At 45.9% G+C, this 17,592-nt stretch overlaps 3 protein-coding genes across 3 annotated transcripts in view; 2 read left to right on the forward strand and 1 right to left on the reverse strand.

The window, feature by feature from the left end:
• The window catches only part of grin2bb (glutamate receptor, ionotropic, N-methyl D-aspartate 2B, genome duplicate b), a 60,063-nt gene extending 54,654 nt beyond the window's left edge, over positions 1 to 5,409 (forward strand). Inside the window, exons 14-15 of the mRNA XM_076170290.1 lie at positions 661 to 899; positions 2,738 to 5,409. Coding sequence (XP_076026405.1) covers positions 661 to 899; positions 2,738 to 5,119 — 2,621 coding nt within the window. The 3' untranslated portion in view covers positions 5,120 to 5,409. The remainder of the gene's footprint in view (positions 1 to 660; positions 900 to 2,737) is intronic.
• A 6,061-nt stretch (positions 5,410 to 11,470) lies between these two features.
• Positions 11,471 to 12,822, reverse strand: LOC143016132 (uncharacterized). Its single transcript, XM_076170291.1, has 3 exons — positions 12,691 to 12,822; positions 12,290 to 12,419; positions 11,471 to 11,792 (listed from the first exon to the last, which is right to left on the reverse strand). Exons 1-3 carry the CDS (start codon positions 12,803 to 12,805, stop codon positions 11,471 to 11,473), a joined length of 567 nt encoding a protein of 188 aa, XP_076026406.1. The 5' UTR covers positions 12,806 to 12,822.
• Positions 12,823 to 14,995: 2,173 nt separating this feature from the next.
• On the forward strand, positions 14,996 to 17,521 carry nfam1 (NFAT activating protein with ITAM motif 1). Its single transcript, XM_076170320.1, has 6 exons — positions 14,996 to 15,234; positions 15,337 to 15,588; positions 15,920 to 16,038; positions 16,601 to 16,729; positions 16,838 to 16,948; positions 17,042 to 17,521. Exons 1-6 carry the CDS (start codon positions 15,144 to 15,146, stop codon positions 17,099 to 17,101), a joined length of 762 nt encoding a protein of 253 aa, XP_076026435.1. The 5' UTR covers positions 14,996 to 15,143; the 3' UTR covers positions 17,102 to 17,521.
• Positions 17,522 to 17,592: the final 71 nt, after the last annotated feature.

The raw sequence follows: 17,592 nt of genomic DNA on the forward strand, positions 1-17,592 counted from the left end.
GTTTATATTGTTGGGTCAAAACCAGAGCCTGGACGTGTGTGTGTTGCGGCTTGATGTGAAAAAATTGTTGAGGTGAGAGTCTGCTCCTTAACCACACACACACACACACATACAACGTTACACAATCAGTAAGAAACCATGTACCCCCAAGAGTCACACACGCGCACACACACGCGCACACACACACACACACACACAGACTGGTGGTGCACATCAAACAAATCTCTCTGGACGTGTCCTCCCTCCTTCGCAGTTCCCCCAGGAATGCGGAACTAAAGGGGACAAATTTTAGGGCGGAAACGCTTGTCACATGATTACGCACACTTCCTCCCCTGAGGACTGTCGAGTCCCAGCAGTGTGTTGGTTCTTTCCCACAACAAAGAAGTTGTTAAGTGTCCTACATAAGTGATCATTAATGAGGTTGAACCTCGGGGTCTCACGCAATCAAACTAATGCAACATGACATTTTCTTGCACATACACAAGACCTGAGCTGTTTTTGTCATGAACTTGCCTTCCAAAAAATGTGACCTCTCTTTTCTCGTTCTTATGCTTACATATTCAGCAACATTGCTCACTCACACACACACACACACACACACAAACACACAGACAGGCATATAATAACCTGTGTGTGTGCGTGTGTGTCTCCTTCCTCTAGGTGACATGGAGGAGTTCGAGGCCTTATGGCTGACAGGGATCTGCCACAACGAGAAGAACGAGGTGATGAGCAGTCAGCTGGACGTGGACAACATGGCGGGGGTCTTCTACATGCTCGGGGCTGCCATGATTCTCTCGCTAATCACCTTCATCTGTGAACACTTGTTCTACTGGCAGCTGCGTTTCTGCTTCATGGGCGTGTGCTCGGGAAAGCCCGGCTTCACCTTCTCCCTCAGCAGAGTGAGTTTGTCCTCGTTTTATGGTAGATTTGACCTTTTGTCCAGACAGGAGGATCACAGCAGTTTTGTTTGCCACCAACTGTGGTGGATGTGTTTAAACTCAAACCTGGTGGATACAGTGATTCATCCACCTCACCTGTGTATTTTTAACCCAAGATCAGGCCGCCTTGATCCTGCAGCAATTCTGCTAATGCAGCTAAATGGGTCAAATAAGAAGGTGGACAAGCTGAAAGATTCAATACAGAGAACAGCAGGTTTAGACCTTTAAAGTAACAGATTTTAGTTCAAAGATGTTATTCACATCACACCCACGTTTACTCAATGGGTGAGAGCAGGCTGAGCTGAACATGATGGTGTGTGACAAGTGTAAGGCCAGAGAGGAGACATACTACGTGTTTAATGGACACATAGTATGCTGGTCATTCATTTCCTTCATTTTGACAGTGTAATATAGTGCAACGGTACAGTTTTGTCATTGTGTATAGTAGGAGTGTCGAGCAGAAAAGCTTTCCACATAGACACAAAAGCACCACACACACCCTTCACCTCATATTAGTGAGGTGAAATGCTTGATAATGAGGTATAATGTCTTATATATAACATAACCTACAGTTGTACCATCATGGACCAGTAGATGTAGTGACACTAAAAGCTTCCGACTGTGCTGCACATTCTCAGCTTGTGACCTAAAGATATTTTGGTCTCACGGCTGCTTGGGTCGACATAAACAATCACTTGAGGAGTCACCAATTTGCATAATGTAAACATTTAAGACAAAAGCTGAGTGTTGTAGCGAGTAATTTGTCGCGCTTATGTTCCGGAGAAAAGGACACCAGTGATTAGAGGTGTGGAGGTTGAAGGTGTTTGTCACTGTAATATCATTTGATTTGATTTACACCCACTCAGACCTTAGAAACAGAAAAAACACACAAACCTACCTCAACTACTTAAGCAATCATAATTATATGGAGTTGATATAATAAAAACCTGAAACGACAAGATTTGTTAGGGAAATATGTTTATATATATTGTAGATTATTGTCAGAGATTCAACAGAGATTCAAGAATAAATCATAAGGGGGGGCGCGAAAAACTTCTGATCTATATAAGGGGGGCGCGAAAGAAAGAGAACGACTGCGTTAGACGATCGGTAGACGACCGATAGACGATGGCGTTGGAAACAGATAGTTGTTACGGTCGTGTCTCTCTTATCCCCAATTAGGAACTCAAATAAACTTTTATGACGCGATTCATTTTTAATGATTGATGTGTTGTTGAAAGGAACAACAGCGAGAAATCAAATGTGAGGTGGAAAGCTGGCGGCGCTGTCAGCTGAATTTAAATGACATTGATTAAAGTTATTGATCGGTGGTCAAAACCATGAGCTTACTGCTCCCCTGTCGTTATCAATCAAGGCCGTGGCCCGCTGCTGGCCCCTCCTGCAGTTCACCCTGTGAGGCAGAGTGCAGACTGAAAGCTGTGAGGGCCCACGCTGCTCCCCAGAGGAAAACCATTTATGAACTCAAGCCCTATTACTGTTTAATAGTGTGTAACAAAGAGAGAACATGGCAATGTATTAACCTCTCTGCCTGTGTCTTTGCTTCTGTCTCTCTTTCTGTCTGTCCGTCTGTTTATCTGTCTGTCTTTTTATGTGTCTGTTCTCTCTGACTCTCCGCTTCTTTACTTTATCCACCATATCTAAAATACTGCTGTTTGTCACTTGAGCCTCATACTGGAATCCTTACCTCTCCCACTCTCCTCCTCTCCTCTTCCCATTGCCCGCCTCACCACCTCTTTCTCTTTCTCCCTCTCTACTCTTCTCTAATTCCCTCACTTCAGGGTATCTACAGTTGCATCCACGGCGTACAAATCGAGGAGAACAAGTCCCCCGTAGACTCCCCCTCTGCCGTCATGAAGAAGAACATGAACAACACCCATTCCAACATCTTGCGTTTGCTCCGCACTGCCAAGGATATGACCGCCATTCCCGGCATCAACGGCTCTCCGCACGCCGCCCTGGAATACCACGGCAGCCGTGAGTCTGCTGTCTATGATATCCAGGAGCACCGACGCAGTATTGTGGGCCATCCTGCAGACTGCAAGGCAGCGCCCCCATACATGCCAGATGACAACATGTTCAGTGATTACATCAGTGAGGTGGAAAGGACTTTTGGCAACTTGCCCCTGAAGGACAGCAACCTGTACCAGGACCATTACCGACACCACCACCCGGCCTCGGCTCTGGGTATGTCCGGCCCCCTGCCTAATAGGCCGCGTAGCTTAGGCAGCGCTAGCTCGTTGGAGGGGGGCATGTTCGATTGCGAAAGTTTAGGGGGAGGGGTAGCGCCCATCTTCACCACCCAGCCCCGCTCTTCCATGACTCTCAGGAACACCAGTAAATTTGACCTGATTGCCGGCCATGCCCCTGCTGAACCCAAACAGGGTAGTTTCAAGGGGAGCAATGTGTACGGAAGGTTTTCTTTCAAAGGAGGTGCGTCCAGCACCGGGCTCATCGGGGGTCATGACAGGTACTGCAGTGTGGGTGGGGCAGGCTCAGGGGGTGACGATGGCAACATCCGCTCGGACGTGTCGGATATCTCCACGCACACTGTCACCTACGGAAACCTGGAGGGCGCCAAGCGGCGTAAACAGTACAGGGACAGCCTGAAAAAGAGACCGGCCTCGGCCAAGTGCCGACGGGAGCAAGACGAAATAGAGCTGAGCGGCTTCAGGAGGAGACCCCACCACCACACCGTCCACCACCACTTTCCCCACGGACCTCTGGCACACCGCTCGGCCTCACCACCCCTGGAGCGGAAGAGAGGAGCAGGGGGTAATTCTTCACCTTTCTCATTTCGCAAAGACAAAGAGAACCTAAGAGATTTCTATGCGGACCAGTTCCGCTCCAAGGAGGGCAAGGCCAAGTGGGAGCAAGAGGGTGGAAGTGGAGGAAGCGGTGCGGGCGGCGGTAGTGGCGGTGGTATCTGTAAAACCTTAGTACCCGTGGAGGACTTCCTGAAAGGTAAAGGCAAAAAGCCAGAGTGTAAAGGTGCAGTAGCAGTCGGGCAGCAGGCGCACACCTGCTGGGAGAAAGGTGTGTCCGGGTTAGGAGGGGGGGGCATAGCAGGGGGTGACTGGGAGTGTCGTAACTGCCACAGCGTGTGCCACCACGCCGGAGGTGGAGGAGGGGGAGGGGGCACATGCTCAGTTAGCGGTGTCGGGGGGAGCAGCAGCCGGCCAAGCTCCGCTACCAGCAGACGGTGCGATTCGTGTAAATTGTCAAGCAACCTGTACAACATCAGCGAGGATAACAACATGGTGTTTGCTGCAGGGAACGGTAGTGCAGGTGTTAGCCAGCCGCCAGCTCAGGCCCAACGCAGGAAGATAGGGCCAGGGGGGAGGGTCCTACGGAGGCAGCACTCCTACGACACATTTGTAGACCTGCAGAGGGAGGGGGCCGGCCATATGGGAGGGCTGGGTGGGGGGGTCGGCGGACAAATTCCCCAGCCCCGGAGTGTGAGCTTGAAAGACAAGGATCGCTTCATGGAGGGCTCCAGCCCGTACGCCCACATGTTCGAGAGGTACTCAGGTGAAAGGGACTCGCCCGTGTTTGGAGGAATAGGCGGGGATAGAGTGAAGGGAGGCTCCTCGTTCAGTTTGTTCCGTGGAAGCGAAGGTGGGTTGCATCGGCGTTCCGTCGGGGAGAGAGACCTGAGGGACAGAGATAGAGCTATGATGAGAGGTGGGGGCAGTGGTGGTGGTGATGGTGGTGGTGGTGGCGGTGGCAGAGGGGCCGGGACTCACTCCTTGTCTAAATCTCTCTACCCAGATAAGGTGAACCAGAACCCCTTCATCCCGACCTTCGGCGACGACCAGTGTCTTTTACACGGTGCCAAACCATACTACATCAAAAAGCCACAGGCGCAGCAGCAACAGCAGCTACTCAACAACAGCAGAGGAGGAGGGGACTTCCGAGGCTCCATGGGGGCGACTTCCTATTTGCCTGCATCAGCCACAGCTGGGGTGATGTCCAATGTGGCCCCCAGGTTCCCCAAAGAGCTGTGTCTAGGCGGGGTGGGTGGGCCCATGGGAAACCACCACGGGGCCAGCAAGCTACTGCCTGCGGGCAGGGACACGCTAGGGCTGGGGCAGAGACCCTTCAGCAGTGCCAGCAATGGACACGTTTATGAAAAGCTATCCAGCATTGAGTCGGACGTCTGAGGGTCAAGACAGTGAAAGAAAGGGAGATGAAGTGGGTGAAGAAAAAGCCAGAAGAGGTGAAGAACATGTGGAGAACAGGAAGGAAAGAAAGCTGGCCTCTCGCTGTGAAGAGAATCGGGAGACACTGTACTGTGTGTGTTCACTCTCCGCTAAATGGGAAGAATTTGGACAATGCGTGAGGCCACGGTGGGCTGAACTGCGGTGGAGTCCAGAGGGGAAGGAGCTTTTAATGAGGAGAGAGGATCCTTGTGCTGCACCAAGGCTCCTGCGAGGAGAGGAAGTGAGCGAGGGAGGGAGGGATGGAGGAGAGGAAGTGAGATCAAGTGTCCAGTCTCTGCTCTCTTCGCGCTCGTCGTCTGTCCCTCCGTCCTGCAGTTCTGACACCAAAACAAACATTTTGTTTAGCAAATGGAAATACAATCAATGAATGAGAAATCAACTGTTTTGTTGACGCAACAGGGTAAACTAACAATAATTGTACTGATATTGTTAATATTATTGAATATGATTCCGACGTTTAATGATGATTGGTTTGGATTGTTTTTAATTTGGTTGATTTAAATATTTCATGTTACATATTTGTACCGATGTTTATTCTTTGCTAGTTTACCAATATTACAGGAGGCTGCTGGACCGACCGTCAGGCTGAGATTAAATCCAGTTCGGATCTTTTGGCTCCTGTAATTTGGACTCTTCTTTGCTATTACTTCTTCCATGTTTGAATTACTTTCATTGCTAAATCTGGAGTGATGTGACGTGTATGTGAAAGGCATGACTTACTGAGTACATCCTGTGTACTTGGCAAACTGAAGCGACGGTCTCTTTTCTTTAACGCAGCTCTCAGAAGCGACGTCACCGCACTGATTTGCCATTTTTTCCTCTCATTTTCTGCTCGGCAGCACCAAATGGGTCTCACATTTTAGCTGGATGTGCCTTACAGGATTAATACTGGTTTTATACACACGAGGATCTCCTCTGTTGATAGACAGAGACGCTTGCAAGGAATTGATATGAGCACAAATATCCACCTGTTTTGGTATTGACAGAACATGAGAATGAGCTTAAATTCCTACATGGACGCCCAATTCTAAAAGTAAAATAAGAGGTCAAATCCTGTCATCAGAGCAGATGTGTGTGACAGAGCTCACTCACACACAGATTCTTGGACTATTGAATCCACACACTTATGTAATTGCTTGTCAAAGTTTTCAAAATAGTTTGGTAAGAAGCCACGAGCTTTATCACCCCACATCTGCAAACCCAGGATTAATCTTTGCGTAACAGATGAACCGGGAAGCAACAATCCATTAGGCATATGTAAATCACGCTGTAATGTCGGCTCGTTGCTCTCCCTGCGTTTCATTGGATTTGATTCAATTGGCCGTGACAGTGTGGCTGGACGCAGACATAATGGACTTGTGGAGTGGAGCCTGTGCTGCTGGGACGAGCAGCCTGTTGTGTTAATTATTTCATGATTACAGCTATAAGCCCTGCCTGTCTTATTAGCCGCTCGCATTTCAGTAATGGAACGAGTGCAAGAGAGGGGCGAGCGCGGAGCGTTTCAGACGGGGGTGCAGCGGCCCTCAGGCTCGTGATTTCACCTCCTGTTCATACACGACCCGTCCCCACTGAACACGTCAAGCACCCGCTCCTGCGCTCAGCTCGTACACAGTTCAGTGGCTCTCCAACTTTGAACGAGGTGCCAACTCATCAAGTGCCGCCTCCCCAACAGCAACAACCAACTCGGAGCACACAGGAAATAATCATTTAATTTCATATTTTAACAAAATATTTTCTAAGATACCCAGTTTTATTGTGTCGTAATTCTCTGCTGTGATATCCTGTGTCATCCGTCGTACCTCCAGACGGCTCTTCAAGTACCGCTGGTGGTGCCTGTACCACAGATTGAGAACCAGTGACGTTGTTTACTTTGCTCCATCCTTTTCAGTTTTCCTCTGCCAAGCCTAACCTGTCTACTTTAGAGATTTCACACAGGAGTAAACGGCACAAAAGTTTAAATCTGTGCTTGCTGGAGCTTTGATGATGTTCCTCCATGTGTATTGATCATGGAACTACGATCCCAACACAGAGCGGGACGATGCAAGTACCCACCTGTTCAGCCACAAGAGAACGTTGGAACCAAACAGTTTCTGTGTCAAACCTTGATCTCTGCCTTCACTGGACCATAATTTGTTCCACACGCTGAGCGATGTGGATGAAAAGAAGAATTTTGCCCTCTAACTCCAAGATCTTGTGTGCAGAAAGAGGAATGCAGGAGAAAGAAAGTAAACTCCTAAAGCCTTTGCTTTGTCACTGAGAGACACTTTCAATCAAATCCTTGACTTCATCTCTGACACGGCATCTCTGCTCTTACCAGATTATCATTTCAAAAATATTCTGTTGTCAGATTTGTTTGGCCCTCTAGACCATCAAAAGTGTTGCATTCAGTTTATTTTCACTTGAAACAGAAAATATTCTGACTTAATCATCCTTGCCGAACCAAATTCTACTGTATAAGCACAATCTGACTGAATGGATCTATTGTTGACTTCCTTGTACATCCCAGTGAAAACTCTCCCCTCTCTTTGTTGACAAGTCAGTGTGTATGATACTAGGGGTCTAGTGTTTTCGAAGGACTTGCATGTTTCCTCTCAGTTCTTTCTTTTTCTGTTTAAAATCTTAACTTTTAGCCCGAAAATGGGTGTTTTTGAACGATATTTGGAATTTCTTATCAATTTCATCGATGGCGGTCCATGTAGTACTGTAGGTGTATGCGTGTGTGTGTGCTCCTTTGTGCAAGAGAAGACGCCAGTGTATCAGTCGAAATTTTTTGGTAAAACTCAAATATGGCGAAATTGACTCAAACATCAGGAAGATAGACACTGTTATTGTTAATGTTACACAAAGCGGAGTGTTCTTGATCGTTTTTGTAAATGCATTTAACCAGATGGAGATCTTATAGTTTCTGATTTGAAGCTTTGTTCATTACAACTACTTTTCCTATTTTTTCCTTTGAATATCTCAGTATGTTCCATTGTTTCTGTTATTGTATGTGCCTGAATACATACGCTTGATTACCTCTGTGTGTGCTCATATGGAGGAGAGGCAGAGTGTGTGTGAGAGACAACTGTTTACTGTATATGTATTATACAAAACTGTAAATAATTTACCTCACACTCATGGACTTTTGATAAAAAGAAAACTGTACAAAATTGCAGAGAATTGATCTATTTGGGATAAATCTTTGATTCGTAGATCCCCTTGCAAAATTGTTTTATAATAATTCCAGGCCAGGATATGTGCAATCATTTATTATATTCACCAAGCCAGTGTGCACATTTGAAATCGTCGAGTTTGTTGATGTGTTTCTGTTTGCTTTTGAGCAGCGGAGGACCACCTGTGGAGCGCCACCTGTGGAGCACCACGGTTAACTGGTACACAGAAAGCACAATAGATTATCTATTGAATTTTTACTCTGTAGTCTTTTTCCTTGAAGGCTGATCTTCTATTTCTTCTGTTTTGCCGGAGAAACTCGAGCAGTTCCATCGTCAAGCTGTACAGACTGTGAAAATGTACATAGGACAAAACTCTAGTTCACCCTCACATTTTTTGTATCAAGAGACATTACATGTGTGAAGAGAGTAATTCAGATTTGATTGAATATTTAGTAATATTGAAAAATGAGATTAAACACAGTCAATGTGAAAATAAGTGCTGAAAAATATTATTCTTCTGTCTATTTGGAATAAAGGTGTTTGAGTATTAATAAAAAAAACAAGAAATCTCAAACTTATTTGTCTTATTCTCTTTATATGATGGATACTCTTTGACATTTCTCATTTATATCCGGTAAATCAGTATTTGACATTTGGTGGCGTGCTTGTGGCAGCCTCCTGTTTCTCGTGGTCCTCTCATCACGTCACACCGAGCTCTGCCGAGATGCTGGAGCGCTTGCGTCCACCACAGAGGACGAAGAGGCGAGATGTTGTGAGAGGAGGAGTGAGAGAGGGAGAAAATAGACGGAGAGAAGGGAGGTGAAAGGAGGAGTGATGCAAAATGATGCGAGCAGTAGAGATCAAAGCACCCCCCCCCCCCCCCCTCACTCCTCAGACTCTCTTTACTCTGAGAGCCTCGTCCAGCAACAGGAGTTATTTAAAGAAACCTGGAGGTCTGAATATACTGATGCATTAGATTCGGCGAGAGAATTCAATATGTGCTGTCACCTCAGAGATGGATGATGTAAACGGCGTTGACACAGAACGAGGCGAGGGGACACAAACAGCATATGAACCACCTGTACACCCATTTCTTCTGTCTTCAAATCCACCGTTTGGCTCCCACGTTTCCCTGCGTCTCATCTGGGTCGCTCTTCTTCTCGCTTCTTCACTACCCACACCAACCCAACAATCTTGGGATTCAATGCAACACATGTAACTACTTCTTGACAATTAACTGTTTCCTAGCAACTGGCTCTTTTTCCAGAAATGGGGAGTGGCGGAGGGGGAGGGGGGTGGGGGGTGAGATATAGAGAGAGACACGGAGAGAGAGAGAGAGAGAGAGAGAGAGACTGGTACAGTATTCCCACAGCATCTTTGCTGGATTGGATGCAACAATGCATCGACGATACAATACCAAAATGGAAAGTACAGGCTGAGCTCAACGCCCACACAGAGCAGTGAAGAGAGGAGAGAGAGAGAGAGAGAGAGAGAGAGAGAGAGAGAGAGAGAGAGAGAGAGAGAGAGAGAGAGGGAGAGAGAGGGGTTGATGCAGAGAAGATAGGGATGAAGCCCGTGCAGGAGCATCACAGGGAGACCAAAGAGGCTGAGGAGGAGGAGGGAGCGTAGAAACAGGCAGGGGATGAAAGAGAGGAAGAAAGAGGAGCAACGTGCCACACTGCAGCGTGAGGTGAGGAGGACGAGCCGCGCTGTAGAGGAGGAAGAGCAGCTGAGAGCTAAAAACCGGTTGCTGTAGAAACACTTGGCGAAGTTTTAATGAAGGCATAAAGTTCAATCCCTGTGCCCACCACATGCGCACAAACACGCGCACACACACACACGATCGCCATACTTAAACAAACAATATAATTATGTCAGCGGATAATGGGCACCCCCTGCTGGCTCGGTTAGGGTCTTTGGTGTCTTTGGCTGAGGGGAAAACAAAAGATGGAGCCTCCATGAATCAGGCTAATGAAGCGCGCTTGTGTGTGTGTGTGTGTGTGTGTGTGTGTGTGTGTTAGTGGCAGTGGGCAAGTACTGACACCCTGTGGCAAGAACAGGGCCAGGGTGCAGGTAAAGAGAGACCTCGCCTCCTCTTTTGACCTGATGGGGCTTTCGGCTGGAGACGAGGCAGGTAAAGTGTCCTCGTCTCACACAGGAGGACACGCAAAGGCCACATCTGATATTTTCCGTAGTTTTCTTATTGTATAATATAGTCGTGAGTTTGTGTTGAATATTGTAGTAGTGCAGTAACTTGTTATGCAAGGAAGGGGCAGTAGCTTTAAAGGGACCAAAGAGTCAGTTTTCACTCAGTGTGCACAGCTGACTCGCAATCTTTTCAACTCAATCTTTAAAAATAGATTTTTTTGTCTTTTTAGTCTTTAGTCGTTCCTTACTTTATTTCTTCATTTGATCATTTGATGAAATTAGATCATTTGTTGTCCTGTTTGTTATGACTTTTATGATTTAATATGTGTGTGAGTCTCCGTGGTCTCCATTGCATCATTCCTCATCCGTTGTTTCATCTATTCCCTTTCAGATGCTTTTTAGTTCATCTTTATTTTCATTTATTTTTCAATTATTATGCCAATCAAAGATACAAAGCCACTTTGAACTGCACACTGAATGAAAAGTGCTAAAACCTGCAGCAAGCAAGCCAAACAGAAAAACGTGGGACGAGCCTTAAAAGCAGATCAGTTCGATTTTAATCAAAAATCAAAACACACTGGAACCTATTGTGAAAAGATTGTAGAAAAAAAAAACCTTTTACAGAGTCAGAAATGTTTTGCCCACAATAATAATCCTTCATGTCTGCAGCCCTAAATGTTGTTAACTTGTTACTCCATTTTACATTGTAAGTGGTCAAACCGTCCATTGAAGGGTTGAAGACATGAAGTGATGTTTGTGAAAGATACAAACCAGCAGAGGGGCTTCTACTCAACCTGGCAACGCAGACGTGTGGTTTATTAAAGAGGATATTGATGAATACTCCACTGATGCATATTTTCTGATGTCATAGTTAAAATCAAACCTTTGCGGTCCATATGGTGGATTTCTTACATTATATAATAAAATTTGCAGGATCTCTTTTCCATCTCAAACTTTCCATCCCACTCTTCACCTCCCTCCTCTCCATCTATCTCTCGCTCTGCACCACCCTTCCTCCCCCATTCTTCAGCACTCTCACCCGTCTCCTCCTCACCATCCGTCCACCCCTCAGCGGCCTGGCCCTCACCATGCCTTTTGGGGTGTAGCGGGCCAGACTTGCCGCCCCCCCTCTTGTGTTCTGGGGTGCCAGAGCCCTGGCGACGCCCGCCTCCTCCCCCGCCTCTCGGTAGCCGTGGCGACGGAGGAACGGTTCCAGGGTTGCTAGGCGATGGGTGAGTTCGGTGATGCGCCTATGCAGCAGGGAGACTTCTCTGAACAGGTCGTTGACAGACTCAGACAGAGGGCGCACCCTGCAGGATGCACAGAGGAGGTTCAGGCTCAGTTACAGCACATCAACAAGTCTCAGTCACTGGCGTCTCTTTTGCAGTCGTCACAATTTAGGGCCAAATATAACAGCTGTGAGCAAAGTGTGAATCACACTGGGCTGCAAATAGAAAACACGTTGTGAAAGTGGCTGTGAAAATCTGCTGTTTTTATTATGTTTCTGTTTTTTGGATCAAGGAATTTGTAGGTTTACTTCCCTGGTCCCTCTCAGGTTTTTGTCGAGATTACTTTTAAAGCAGAAAAAGTAAAATATGGCAAAACATAAATACATTTTCTTTGCAGTGCATCTTCAATTTTGTGCAAATGCAATCAAATGTAAAATGTAAAAAATTACACAAGATTATTATTATTAATATCAACATCATCATCATCATCATCATCATCATCATCATTGTTATTATTGTTGTTGTTGTTGTTGTTGTTGTTATTGTCATTGTTGTTATTGTTGTTGTTATGGTGATACCTGGAGTAGTCAGGCAGCAGTGTGGTGGGCTCAGAGTGCAGCAGCGTCTTGATCTCGCTGAAGATGCGTTTGCCCCAGGCGTCTAGCACTCGGGTCACGCTGCGCACTGACGCCACATTGACACTCTCCGCTGCAAGCAGAGCACAAACACCATCCGGTCTGAGGTCATGAATGAAGCCTCGGCGGATTAAAGATATCAAAGCCCTGCAGGAAAACATGTGTTCTAATTACGCACCGCCGCTTTACCTCATCTCTGAACAATTTCCGAGCTGATGTCATAAATCCTAATTTGCTCCATTTCACTCACAACACACACATTTTTCTGGCCCCAGACTTTAGACATGTGGTTTTTAGGCTCTGCTATCAGCAAACCTCACAGATCAAACAGGCCGCTGATTTACCTCCCTCTCTGTAGTTCCAGTATCCGTAATCCAGTTCGTTCTCGTCGCCAACGGATCGCGCCACTGTTGCCATGGCAGCCACCGTGAGCAGCATCAACACGGAGGGAGGAGACATGACGAGCAGGACAAGCGCACCCCCTTCATAGAGGAGAAGAAAAAAACAATCCTCTAAAATTTCCCCTCTTTAACTTCATCAAATACTGAGAAAAACAAACTGTGTCCTTACCTCAACCAAAGTCTATAAAGTTTAAAAACCAGTGAATCAATAATCAAATCCTGTGATTGACAGAAGAGAATTCTGCCAATGACACGAGGTCACAAAGGTGATCTGTAAGTCCACTTAAACTTTCAGCAACATCCTCGAGAAAGCTTTATAATCTGTCATGAGAAATATTAAGTTGTAAACCTGAGCTTGTGACTGCGAGCCCGGAGGAAGGAAAGTAAGAGTTCTGGCCTGAGTCACAGTGGACGATCATAAGCTGATGACTCACTGTTGAGGCATCTGAACAGTTTTCGTGGGACGAGTTTGGACGATGATAAAACACGGACAGAGCGACATTTGGCAACACTGTAACCTCCTCATTGTTTTCAGACAGCTGGACCCTGATTTGTTTGTGCTGAATTCTTAAAAACACGCGCACAAGTAAAACTTTTGCAAAAGCATCACAGGCGGAAAAATTATCTTGCAACTACTTACAACTTCCAAGGGATGCTTCAAGTCACAGCAGGTGGTCCTTCTTCTCCTGTGTACTCTGAAAATGAGATGCCTCCTCTTCTCCTCTCTCCACTCGGTCACTGCCCTGCTCTCTCTCTCTCTCTCTCTCTCTCTCTCTCTCTCTCTCTCTCTCCCTGGCTCTCTTATCCCTCAGCTTGCCACTGTAATATAATTAGGAGGAGAGTACAGCTGGTCAACGTGGAGCCACTTAAGAAAACACTTCATTTGTGGAGAGTTAGAGGCCGAACACTCTGTCTTCAGCACACGTCTCTCTCCCTCTCTCTCTCTCTCTCTGTCTCTCCCACCCTCACACACACACACACCATATCCAGCTGCTGCCAGATGTGTCTTCTCCCCTCTCTCGGATGAGTCTTGTGATCAGCCTCTCTCTCTCTCCCTCCTTACCCTCCGTGACAAACACAGACACGCCGCATGTCAGCGGCTACAACAGATCAGGTTTCCATAGCGACTTGCCGCCGCCTCTCTAAAACTTCAGGTTCAAACTCGTCATCTGTTTCTGGTTCCCGTCTTCTGCCCTTTGACCTCTCAAAGGCAAATTCGACATCAAGCGCTCCTACGTGACGTCAATCACGCAGCCTTATCTAAATGTGTGATTCCATATATAGATCCAGTGGAAGTCGATATAAAAGATCAAATAAAGAATAGAGCTAGAAAACACGCCGACACCATTTCAGAGTGTTGATTCTGTGCTGACCGTGAGCTCTTTCTCTGGGGAGAGTGTTATTGTGTGTGTGGAGCTTTTTCTAACGGCAGCACTAATCCGCCTGTGTTTTTACAGTGAGGAAAGGATTTGTATTCGTCACACACCGGGAGAGAGAGAGAGAGAGAGAGAGAGAGAGAGAGAGAGAGAGAGACAGACAGGAAAAGTGAGAGACGGACTATAAAAATGGAATGAATTACCCGATTCTTCATTGATCCAGATGGTCCAGATGTTACTCAGGCTCTCTCTCTCTCTCTCTCCCTCTCTCACTCTCTCCCCTCCCTCTCTCCTTCCCTCTCTCTGTCCTCATACTGTAGCTGACGTGAGGTCAGAGTTGGCCACCAATGCTGCCAGAGGGTGATGAAAAACTCAGCTGGGGAAGGGCAGAAGGATGTGTAGAGTTAATAAAAGAAAACAGATGGACAGACGCTGGGCTGAAAGGATAAATAGGTTAAAAGTACAAATCTGGGGCTTCTGTCTCTTCTTCGCAGGCTCGGTAACTGACAAGCACAGAATCACGTCAACAGCCGCTTCGTATTAGCAACAGGCAGTGTGTCACCTTCACCACAATTCTCTCTCTCTCTCTCTCTCTCTCTCTCTCTCTCTCTCTCTCTCTCTCTCTCTCTCTCTCTCTGTCTTTTGTAAATTTGCACATGAGGGGTCATGAGGGTGAGGGTCAGCTCACACACCCTTACAGCCACAGGGGGACGCATCAGAATAAACAGCCAAGGCAGCGCAGCGTGGCTGAATACGTGGCGGCCTTTGTGTGTTTCTGTGATTAAACCTTCACACCAAAACTGTCTTGACTGCAACATTGAGACACTGTGTTGCTTTAAAGAGAAGCCAGCTTGGAGTTGAGGAAGTTGAAGAAAGAGTCACAGAAACAGGAAATCCGACATTGCAAAACAAACTGAACAACTCTGAGAAGCTGTTAGCAGACAATCCAGCGTCTGATCACATTTAGAGTCATTGATTTGGATTTAACACCGACTTTTATCACCAGAAAGAAATCACAACATGGAATCTCGGCGGAGGTCTTTCATATTTTCATGGATATTTGTCTTCTTCAACCTTTTCGTATCTTCTGGAGGCCAGCGCGAGACAGAAAGTGAGATGCCCCACCACATGTGTGATTATTGCTCCTGTTGCTCCTGAGGTTCTGTTCATATCTCTGTTGTGTCACGTGTGTCTGTGTTGTGTCCACTCACAGGTATAACACTGGATACCAGGCTCTTCGTCGTCCATCACGGCTCAGATCTCCACATCAAGTATAAGCTGTCCAAGCCAGATAATCTAACTGGAGTCTTACATGTACGCTACAACAACGAAAAAGTAAAGAGCGTTACGATCGACGCCTTTCTCTCCCCCAATGGGAACCTGGACCTGAAAAACCCGATTCGCTCGGGAGAATATGAGTGCTTGTATAACGAAGCCCGAGCTTACTTCTTTGTTCGGGTGATAGGTGAGTGAAAGAAAAAAGAAGAGCCTGTGGATGAAAGATGAAACTGAAACCGAAGATGATTTGGTTCTGAAGCAGCAGGATAGAAGTGAAGCTGAAAAGGACTAACCTGTGATACATGTACACACTCAACACTGTTCCCCAGTTTGTCTTATATATTGGATGTGAGACCTGCAATAGAATGGGGCCTCTTCTCTGACTTTAGGTCATGATCTACTCTATTCTATTCTATTCTATTCTATTCTATTCTATTCTACATAATCGTAAAACTGTATTAGTTCTCTTATAACGAACCTTGAAGAACAAAAACATGTGTCATTAACCTCAATTTCAGAGGGGCCTGATGGAATCCATGCATTGGACACTACAGAAGTCTGCGTAGTGGGCGTCTTGATTTGTGTGCTGATGGTTTTCAGTGTGGTCAGCTCTGTGTGTGTCTTCAGAGGACGTGGGGTAAGATGAGTTTGGGAAACAGCTTGTGTGTTGCTTGTTTTGGGGTCAGACTACACAGTGACAGACGTGGCAAAGTGAGAGACCTGACTTCTAATTTCTGGCACCGAAATCATGTTAGAGACAAAGTGAAAGTCTGCAATTAAAGATTTTGAGATTTCATTGGGAAATCTAAAAATGTAAAAAAAAACTATATTTTTTTAGATAAGAGAATAAAGCTTTGTGTCTCTTTTATCATCCGATTGGCTGTAACCATAATTAAAGGAAATTAAATAAAAGATGGAGATAACAGTGGAAACATTGAGCTTTCTCTATTTTTACTCCGCGGTTTGAAACGTGTCCAACTGATATGAAAAATGTTTGAGTCAGTTACCGTGGTGACCTCACAGCAAACAAAGCAACAGACACTCAACTGTTAATGATGTGTTGTTGATGAGGTGTAAACGTGGGCCTATATTGGTATCCAGGCAGATAATTAGGTACACACACACATGGAAGGTACAGCGTGTGTGTATATGAGCAAGTATTCATCATTTCCCCTTGTGGGATAAATTGTAATTTCCAGAAACAACCAAGTTCTAAAGGTGGCAGCAGTGATAGAAGGCCAGAGCAGAGCACGGAGGAACAAAGCAATGGAAAGGTGGAAGAAGACAACACGGCTGCAGCAACAACTCCATCCACTTCTTTCTATGCTGTGAGCGGCCTTATGTCAAATCTCATATCACTCTCTGTGTCTCTCTATGCTCATATTTGCATTGGTTTGAAGTCAGCATGACAGAACTTTGAATACCTATTGTTCCAGAGTCTCAGGCCTCACTCCAGGTCCATCTATGATGTGTTGGACCACTCGAAGGCCAACAGAGCGGCGGGCCAAAGGAAAGCCGAGGCCAAGTCAAAAGAATCCCACAAAGCGGTGAGCATGGACTTGAATCCTAGTCAACGCATATTGTGGCCAACAAGATGAATTCTAACAGTTATTGATGTGTTTCTTGATCTCTCCTCACAGGTGGAGCAAACCCCACAGCCCCAGGACGGAGAGCCTGAGTTAGTTTATGAGAATTTTTAAATCATACATCTGTATTATTGGTTAGAAATGTGTCCCTGCTAAACCCAAAAGGTTTGGTTTGAACCCTCTGCAGCCTAAAGGCATTTCATTTGATGTTGAAATTTTGTTTTTGATAAAAACACCACTGTTAATATCTTGTGTTTGAGGATTTGATTGTTGTTTCTAGAGTAAATGTGAGGGGTTTTATGAAATACATTGATCATGTGACATTCTGGTCAGGAGGAAGAATCTTTCTATCACACAATCAACAACATGCAGCATGTGACCTATGACATTCAAATTGTATGCACAAAGTTGACATTTACTATAATTGCTGTATAATAACTGTTTATACTCAATGTTTATTAAAGATCAGATACTACATAAAAGTGTTTAATAATAATCTTATTATTTGTGGGATTCATTAAAACGTACGTACAGCTGTCATTACTCTGTTTCTTCTTTTTACAATGGCCAATGAAAATGCAGCTCCGGACTATACGAGCCAATAG

Source organism: Genypterus blacodes, unplaced genomic scaffold (genome assembly GCF_046128005.1).
Source record: "Genypterus blacodes isolate CSIRO-AG114 ecotype Tasmania unplaced genomic scaffold, CSIRO-AGI_Gbla_v1 ptg000216l_1, whole genome shotgun sequence".
NCBI lineage: Eukaryota > Metazoa > Chordata > Actinopteri > Ophidiiformes > Ophidiidae > Genypterus > Genypterus blacodes.

Bases quoted from the DNA above. Each gene is read 5' to 3' on its own strand.
- nfam1 (XM_076170320.1), top strand. From the start codon at position 15,144: ATGGAATCTCGGCGGAGGTCTTTCATATTTTCATGGATATTTGTCTTC. The intron at 16,039-16,600 runs GTAAGATGAGTT...TGTAATTTCCAG, and splicing joins GTGTCTTCAGAGGACGTGGG to AAACAACCAAGTTCTAAAGG. The intron at 16,949-17,041 runs GTGAGCATGGAC...CTCTCCTCACAG, and splicing joins CAAAAGAATCCCACAAAGCG to GTGGAGCAAACCCCACAGCC.
- LOC143016132 (XM_076170291.1), bottom strand. From the start codon at position 12,805: ATGTCTCCTCCCTCCGTGTTGATGCTGCTCACGGTGGCTGCCATGGCA. The intron at 12,420-12,690 runs GTAAATCAGCGG...CTCTGCTTGCAG, and splicing joins CTGGAACTACAGAGAGGGAG to CGGAGAGTGTCAATGTGGCG. The intron at 11,793-12,289 runs GTATCACCATAA...TGCATCCTGCAG, and splicing joins CTGCTGCCTGACTACTCCAG to GGTGCGCCCTCTGTCTGAGT.